General features: G+C 62.9%; 2 protein-coding genes across 2 annotated transcripts; one reads left to right on the top strand and one right to left on the bottom strand.

The window, feature by feature from the left end:
* Window positions 1-3,633: 3,633 nt before the first annotated feature.
* On the bottom strand, window positions 3,634-5,817 carry EMIHUDRAFT_457230 (hypothetical protein). Its single transcript, XM_005779399.1, has 2 exons — window positions 4,707-5,817; window positions 3,634-4,589 (listed from the first exon to the last, which is right to left on the bottom strand). The coding sequence occupies exons 1-2, from the start codon at window positions 5,811-5,813 to the stop codon at window positions 3,681-3,683; spliced, it is 2,016 nt and encodes a 671-aa protein (XP_005779456.1). The 5' UTR covers window positions 5,814-5,817; the 3' UTR covers window positions 3,634-3,680.
* Window positions 5,818-6,679: 862 nt separating this feature from the next.
* On the top strand, window positions 6,680-7,864 carry EMIHUDRAFT_73406 (thioredoxin reductase; the record flags this gene model as incomplete). Its single annotated transcript, XM_005779398.1, has 1 exon — window positions 6,680-7,864. One exon carries the CDS (start codon window positions 6,680-6,682, stop codon window positions 7,862-7,864), a length of 1,185 nt encoding a protein of 394 aa, XP_005779455.1.
* Between the last annotated feature and the right edge of the window lie 200 nt (window positions 7,865-8,064).

The raw sequence follows: 8,064 nt of genomic DNA, 5'->3' as shown, positions 1-8,064 counted from the left end.
CCCCTCCAGAGAGAGAGGCTGCGATGGAAAGTGGCGAAGTGGTTCAGGATACGGCACGAGGTCAAGAAATGGAGCGGCACAATGAGCGACGGATATAGGAGGGAATGGGAGGGAGAGGGCTTTTGGAGGGAGCCAAACCTGGCGCAGCTCTGGAAGGCCCTCGAGGCTCAGCCGCAGCTGGCGAATAGAGAAAGGCGCGCGAGGGCATTGGCGGTCTGTGAGCGCGAACGACGCGACGCTGAACAGGAATTCCTCCTGTGCCCGCGGACGGGGGGGGAGAAACTCACAGAGGTGATGCAGGAGGTTGCGACAGAGAATAGCGGCAACAATGCCAGGAGAGTCTTCGAGATTCTGAACAAGGAGATGGGCAGAAGAGCGGGCGGGGGGGAGCTGGTTGCGATGTATGAGGGAGGTGAGTGGGTAACCTGCCAGACGACGGGAGAGCAGGTCTGGCAAAGACACGTGGTGCGAGGGGACGAAGTCCGCGACGCCGCGGCGAGGAGGGGGAAGGAGATCAACGCGCGGAGGGAGGCGGACATGGTGGCGGTCGAGGCGCTCCTAGCAATGACAAAACCAGCCAGGGCGGAGGCCCAGCCCCCGGGGGTGGAGGGGACAGGACGGCTCGTGGCTAACGCGTTGACGTGGTCGGCGTGCGAGGCGGCGATCAGGAAATTCAAGAAAGGAAAGGCCATAGGCAGCGACAAACTAGACGGGTACCTGATCCGACTTTCGCCGAGGGGAGTGCAGAGGGAGTACTGGAGGCTGCTGCAGGAGATTGTGCGGGAGGAGCAGTATCCCAAAGTGTGGAACGACTGGATTGCTATGATGGCAATGAAGCCGGGGGAGGATCCGAAGGAGCTCGAGAGGAGGCGGGACCTTTGGGTACAACCACAATCTATGAAGGGGCTGATGCGCATGCTACTGCCAGAATACGACAGAGCGGCAGCACACACGGTACCGGGCTCGCAGAGCGGCTTCACCAAGGGGATGAATGCACCTGCGCAGACGCTAACGGCAAGGCTGCACGCGGAGGAGTGCATGATAGAAAGGAAGATGTGTGTGAGAGGATACATAGACTTAGGCACGTACTTCATGAGCGTCGTGAATGAGGTGCAATGGAGAGTGGAGGAGTGGGCCGGTGTGCCAGCAGACGTCACGAGAGTGCTAAAGGCACTGAGGGAAGGGCTCGGCGACCTGCCAGGGCTAACAGGCAGATATGAGACGGGCTATGGGCTCAGCCCGAGGTTTGATATTGAACAGGGATTAGGCCAGGGCTGCCTGCTCTCGCCTACACGGAGTAAGCTCATGCTCGCGGTGATGCAGCGAGCAGTGAGCAAATTATGCCAGGGGTTCGAGTTCACTGCGGCAGGGGAGAGCGTGCCGCAGTTAGTATACGCAGACGACTGCCTGCTGTTGAGTAACGATATAGCCACGATGCAGCTCGCGCTCGAGTGCGCCTGGCTGGTCACCAAAATATGCGGAAACAGCCTACAGGTGAAAAAGAAGAAGAAGTCTGCATGGTCCGCGACCTACTGGAAGGAGGGGACGGAAGTGGACGTGACGGGGTACGAGATGAAGATGCCAGACGGGACAATAATCCCTCAGCTAGTGGGGGACGAGACGTACAAGTATCTCGGGACCGAGCTGCGAACCGGATGGGCAAACGGCGAGTGGCAGAAGGACATGAGGGAACGGGTCAGGAGAGATTGCAAGCGCGCGCTATGGCTCGTTGGGAACCTCTCGCACCTGACCGTGGAGCAGATGAGGCGCAACATGGCGCTCGCACTCAGCGGCATCATTGGATACTATGGCAGGTCAACAGTCATCACGTGGGAAGATTGTGAGGCCATAGAGCAGGTCAGGGCTTCAGCACTCAGGGCCAGGAGATTCTCGGTGGGAGTGCCAAAGCTGCAGATGTACGACGCAGAGGAGGGGGCAGGGATGGAGATGGAGCACGCATACACCTATGCGGTCGCTGCGCTGGTGGATCAAGTGGACAGGGCGCTGTGTGCAACGGAGGGAGAGCCAGCCAGGCTGGCTGTGGAGAGCAGCCTCGCGCACACACTGAAGCGCTTGGGTTGCAGGAGCGACAACCCTCTCGAGTGGAAGCCTCCCTGGGACTGGGAGAAGGAACTCTCAGATGACCTCGTCATCGAGGCGTACCTGAAGGCCAGGTGGAGGAGTGGAGCAGACACCCTCGCCACAGCAGGATGGAGAGAGAGGGCAAGGGGCCCGCTGCGCCCGAGTGCATGGGCAGTGACAGATAAGGAGCGAGCAGAGCGAGGCCCAATGCTATACGAGGGGCAATGTGCGTGCGACTTTGCGCGGTGCCTGGCGAGGCGCGGGGTGGCAGCATGGGCGGACATCACCAACGCAACGAATGGAGTGTTCATGACTTGGCCAGAGTCCCGAGACCTACATGGGCTGGCAAACGGGCAACGAGAGGAGGCTGAATATCGCCATCTGTGTCGCCAGCTTGGTGGGCCCGAGCTACAGCGGCGGCGGGACGAGTGGAAGACAAGCGTCCTCGGCGGCAGGGGCAGAGGAGAGTGCCCAGCACGGAGGAGGCCGCGAGGCAGGCCACCAGGCAAAGGCAAAGGGAGGGCAGGCGGAGTGGGAGGGCAGCGCGCCGCAGCGAATGCTAATTCCTGCCGATTAGCCCATCCGACAAGTACGACGGAAGAAATAACGGTCGGAGTTCGAGAAAACAATGCGAATCAGCTAGAGGCATGGAGAGCGGGTAGCTGGAATGTGGCTTCGATTACGTCGGAAGCGTGGCGGTAAAAGTTGGCCGCGCGGATTCATACCGCCAGCGAGGAGAGCGAGGAGCGAGCGAGTGCGAGGGGGTGAGAGTGAGTGAGTGAGTGAGTGAGTAAGTGTGTGTGTGTGTGTGTGTGTGTGTGTGTGTGTGTGTGTGTGTGTGTGTGTGTGTGTGTGTGTGTGTGTGTGTGTGTGTGTGTGTGTGTGTGTGTGTGTGTGTGTGTGTGTGTGTGTGTGTGTGTGTGTGTGACTCTCTCTCTCTCTCTCTCTCATCTCTCTCTCTCTCTCTCTCTCTCTCTCTCTCTCTCTCTCTGTGTGTGTGTGTGTGTGTGTGTGTGTGTGTGTGTGTGTGAGTAAATAAATAAAAACGGACACCTCTACTGTGAGATGGGTAAGGAACAGGTCCCCGCCCTTGCGATATATTTGCCACAAAGAACCCCGCATTTGCCCGTGTGCCGTGTCTGCCCGTATCTGCCCGTATCTGCCCGTATCTGCCCGTATCTCTTTCTCTGGTAGGACGGGAACGAGATGATAGTAGGGAGTAGAAGAAAGCAAAGAGGAGCCCTGCGCACGCACGACTCCGCAGGAGAAGCCCCTCCCGCCCGTGCTTGCGCAGCGCAGCCTCCCGTATCTCGACCCGTCTCCCCCGGTATCTCCCCGTATCTCGTATCTCCCGGCATCTCCCGGCATCTCCCAGTATCCCGCAGTATCCCGCGGTATCGCCCGCGGTATCCCGCCATATCTCGCCGCGGATACCGTGAAAAAAATCGTCCAGACCAGGGATGTGCGGTGTGGCTAAATATACGAGACAGTGTGTGCCCGGGCTCACACACACCACTCCTCTTCTCCTGTAGAGTTCTCTCTGCGAGCGATCGCTTTCAGTACATTTCAGCTACATCCGACAAGCACTTACGAACGCCTTACACATCGGCCGGGGCGACTGCCGGTGCGCTTGCAAGTCGCGCCTTCACGTACAGGTACGGCACAGGCAAGGAGCTGCCGTCTTGCGCAGGCGAGGGCGTGTAGAAGGCGCAGTGACTCTTCTCAACGTGCGCCGTATCGAAATCGAAGCCCGACATCTCTAGCTTCGCAGCGAGCTCGGACAGCGTCACGCCCGCCACGTTCTGGTGGCGTGTGGGGCTGGCGATCGCGGCCCCGCTCTCGTCGACCGCGTCCTCCCACTGAAAGCTCGCCCACAGCTCACCCTTTGGCTTTAGCACGCGGGCAAACTCCGGGAGGCAGATGGCATGGTCGAGGAGTTCGAGCGCACCAACGCAGAGCACGAGGTCGAGGCTCTCCGACTCGACCGCGGCGAGGCCGGCGTTGGCGTCGGCGAGGAAGAGGCGGTTGTAGACTCGCCGCTCCCGTGCTCTCGCCAGCATCCCGACCGAGAGGTCAGTGCCGCTCATGTGGCCCTCGAAGCCGCACAGGCGGAGCTGGTGCCCCGGAAGACCGATCCCGCAGGCCACGTCCAGAACCGCCCCTTCACCTCGCAGCTCATCGGTCGCGGCGCGCGCCGATCGCGCGATCCAATCGTAGTAGGTGCAGCGGTTGCCGACGGTCCACACTGCGTACTTGCTCGCCATCCGGTCGAATTTGGCGGCGAGCAGCCCCGGCTGCGCAGTCAACGCCTTCATGTCGAAGCCGCCGCCAAACCTGGCGATGTTTTTCGTGTACCAGTTGGACTCGGGGTCGATGTGGGTGCCAGTGGCCGCCTGCGCCTCCACCACCGCGGCGGCAAGCTCCCTGCCCGCACCCGTGGCGGGCAGTGCCGCCTCGACCATCTGCGGCAGCGCGAGCCGCAGCAGCGCGAGGCGCGACGCGGGCACCTGCTGCGCGAGCGCGGCCCCCGACGCGCGAAGTGACGCGACAAAGTCGGCCTCCGCCTCAGCCGTCGCCGCCGCCGCCGCTGCCTCCGCTGCACAGGTCCGCTGCCGCATGGCCACTCCGCGGAGGAGGTCGATTGGCGACGTCGGGCTAGGTGCGCGGCCGAGCTCGATGGTCATGGCATTGTGCGCCTCGAAGCCCGCCCGTCGAAAGAGGGCCGCCTCGGCGTCCGAAGCGGCCATCACGAAGCCCTTGGTGCAGCCCGTCTCCCTCCACCGAGCGACCACGTGCTCGAGCAGCGCCGCCGCCACCGCGTCGCGCTCGCGCTGCTCGCGATCGACATGCAGGCCCCACACGACGCCGAGTTTGATCAGCGTCTGCCACGAGTGGTTGTTCGACCCAGGACCCTCCCACACGTTGCTCGACGCGCAGCCCACAACTGCGCCCGTGGCGTCGCGAGCCACGCAGACCGCGTACTCGAGCCGCTCCCGCGCCCCTTTGACGAAGGCAGCAGCTCGCTCAGGGAGCTCCTCCCCGGCCCAGCGGCTGGCTCCTGGGGCTCGCTCCTCCAGGTGCTTGGCGCGAAGATGGCGGAGGACGTGCGCGTCGGCCTCTGCGCCGTGCGCCGTCTCGAGGGTGACGGAGCTCGGAGCAGGCGCGGCGGCATCACTCGGCTGGAGTTCCAGCAGCAGCATGTCGGCCTCTGCGCCGTGCGCCGTCTCGAGGGTGACGGAGCTCGGAGCAGGCGCGGCGGCATCACTCGGCTGGAGTTCCAGCAGCAGCATGTGCCCCGGCCCGAAGCCGAGCCGTTCGTAGACGCGGCGCGCCTCCTCTGAGGCGCACAGCAGGACACCTCGCTGGCAGCCAATCGAGGTCCAGTGCTTAATCACCGCTTGCATGAGCCGCGTCGCCACCCCTCGCCGCCGGTGCTCGGGCTCGACGAACACCCCCCATACCGTGCCCGCCTTGTCACCGTCGAACTGTGGCGCGGGACCGGACCAAAGCTGGCACGCGGCCGAGCCGACCACCACTCCGGATGGCGAGACCGCCACGAACGATTGATGGCACAGGTCGGAGCGCGCCGCCTTGATGTAGGCGAGCATCTTGTCCATCTGGTCCGCAGTGATGCCGCTCTCCTCGCGACCGTTGGCCAACCACTGCTTCTTCCAGTTCTTCGCGACGAGCGCGTCGTGGTCGGCACCTGCCGCCTGGACGGAGATCTCCATAGTCCGTGGTCCGTCCGCGTCCTCCGTCGTTCTGGACATGACCTGTCCGCGTCCGCGTCGACCTGATTTTTTTCGGGTTCCTGATGATGTCACCACGCAGACACGCAGGCACGGGCACTGCAATTTTTTTCTTTTTCAGCGCGCCAGTCCCGTGCCCAGTCAGTGTAAAAAGAAAGAAAACACAAAGCCCTAGGGAGGTGTCGTGCCCAGGGGTGAAATTCTTTTCAGCCCCTCACACCAACAACCAGCCATGCCCCCCCCCCCCCCCCGCGGGGGCCACGTAAAATTAAAACAAAACGGCTGTCCTACAGCGGGTTGCGGCATTAAGAAAACGTACCATTAAGAAACCCTACCAAGCGATTTCCGCGAAAATCTAAGAAACCACGGCGCGCCGCAGGCGCGGCCCCGAGAAAAGGCCAGCCAGACACGAGTGTGAACGGGAGCCCCGCAAATTTCTCTTCGCCTGCGGCGCGCGCACTTGTCACTTTCCAAGTCTGCGGTAGTGTTCTGAGTGGAGTGCGAGTGGATGGAGGCTTGTGTGCGTCTTCCCGTCATCCAGAGAGCCGACTCGGCGGCAGACTCTGGCATCGCCCTCGCGGACCGCAGCTTATTACTTACCTAAAAATCCTTCGGGCCGGCTCTGGCTTGAGTGCCGGCCGGAGCTTGAGCTCTTTCTTGAGCACTTACTTGATAGGGTCGATTCCGCATGGTACGGCCGGAGCTAAGAAACCACGGCGTGGGGTGGGTGAGGGCTGTGGAAAGGCTTAGAAACGGCGGCGTTTTCTTAATGCCCGCAAGCCACTGTGTGTGGGGGTGTGAATAGGAGTAACAAACCACAGATATTGCAACAGGACCCCACGATGACGATGACGCCTCGCTTCAGCCCGCTAGCTCGCCGTGGTATCATCACCGGCCCCCGCTTCACGCCAATCGTGCAGGCCTTGCCGTCTATCGTGCCCTTTGTCGCGCCCGAGGAGATTGAGCGCTCGCGCGGCCGGCGCTTTGCGGTGCGACTGGGCGCAAACGAGCTCACGTTCGGGCCCTCCGAGAAGGCCGTGCGAGCCATGGCGGAGGCATCGAGCTCGGCGTGGATGTACGGCGACCCCAAATCCTACGAGCTGCGCGCGGCCCTTGCCGACCAGCACGGAGTCGACCCGCTCAACATCGTGGTTGGTGAGGGAGTGGACGGGCTCCTGGCGTACACAGCTCACCTCCTGATTGCGCCGGGCGACGCTCTGGTCACGACCCGCGGGACCTACCCGACTTTGAACTATTTCGTAGCCGGGCGCGGAGGCCACCTGCACACTGTGCCCTACGGCGACGACGACCGGCAGGACCTGGACGCGCTGCTGGCCAAGGCGTGGGAGGTGGATGCGAAGGTGCTCTACCTCGTGAATCCGGACAACCCCAGCGGCACGTGGCACCCTGCCGAGCGCATCGAGCAGCTCGTCGAGGGCCTCCCTCCCGGCTGCCTGCTGCTCGTGGACGAGGCGTACCACGAGCTCGGCGTCGACTTCGACGCGAACGCGCACGTCGCAGTCGACGACCTGCGTGTGCTGCGCCTGCGCACCTTCTCCAAGGGGTACGGACTCGCGGGCTGCCGGATCGGGTACGCGCTCGGCGCACCGGAGATCATCTCCGCGTTTGACAAGGTGCGCAACCACTTTGGCATCGGCAGGGTGAGCCAGGCGGGGGCGCTCGCCGCGCTCCAGGACCAGCCGCACCTCCACTCGCTGCGAGGGAGGGTTGCCCACGCCCGAGCCACTCTGGGGGGCATCGCGGACGAGCACGGGCTGGCAGCCTTGCCCAGCGCAACCAACTTCGTCACCATCGACTGCGGCAGGGACGGCGCCTTTGCGCGGCTCATTCTCGCCGAGCTCCTCGAGCGCGACATCTTTGTGCGCATGCCTGGGGCGGCGCCGTTGGATCGGTGCATCCGCGTATCGTGCAGCGACGACACCGACCTCGCAGTCTTCCGTGCCGCCCTCCCGGCTGCCCTCGAGGCCGCGCACTCGAAAATGTCCCCGCCAGGCGCGTGTAAAGCGGTGTGAGGCGTGCAGAGGGGCGGTCCTTCTCGTAAACAAATATCGATATGGATCGCAGAACCGCAGGGGGCACACACACATGGACATGGACACGTCACACACGAGTCGCGATGTTCACATGAAAAACGCGACGGACACGAGGGCTGCAAGGCGGCGCACAGTGATCAGATGTGATCAGTGTCTCGCCTTCGACGCCGGCTACGGCA

Source organism: Emiliania huxleyi (genome assembly GCF_000372725.1).
Source record: "Emiliania huxleyi CCMP1516 unplaced genomic scaffold EMIHUscaffold_230, whole genome shotgun sequence".
In the NCBI taxonomy this organism is placed as follows: domain Eukaryota; phylum Haptophyta; order Isochrysidales; family Noelaerhabdaceae; genus Emiliania; species Emiliania huxleyi.
Note: the sequence above shows the minus strand (reverse complement) of the source record. Positions and strands in the feature narration are given on the sequence as shown.

What these genes read in the sequence shown, in the direction of transcription:
- EMIHUDRAFT_457230 (XM_005779399.1), bottom strand. Translation starts at nt 5,813, where the DNA reads ATGGAGATCTCCGTCCAGGCGGCAGGTGCCGACCACGACGCGCTCGTC. An exon ending in CAATCGACCTCCTCCGCGGA is followed by an intron (nt 4,590 to 4,706) that starts GTGGCCATGCGG and finishes CTCGCGCAGCAG; the next exon opens with GTGCCCGCGTCGCGCCTCGC.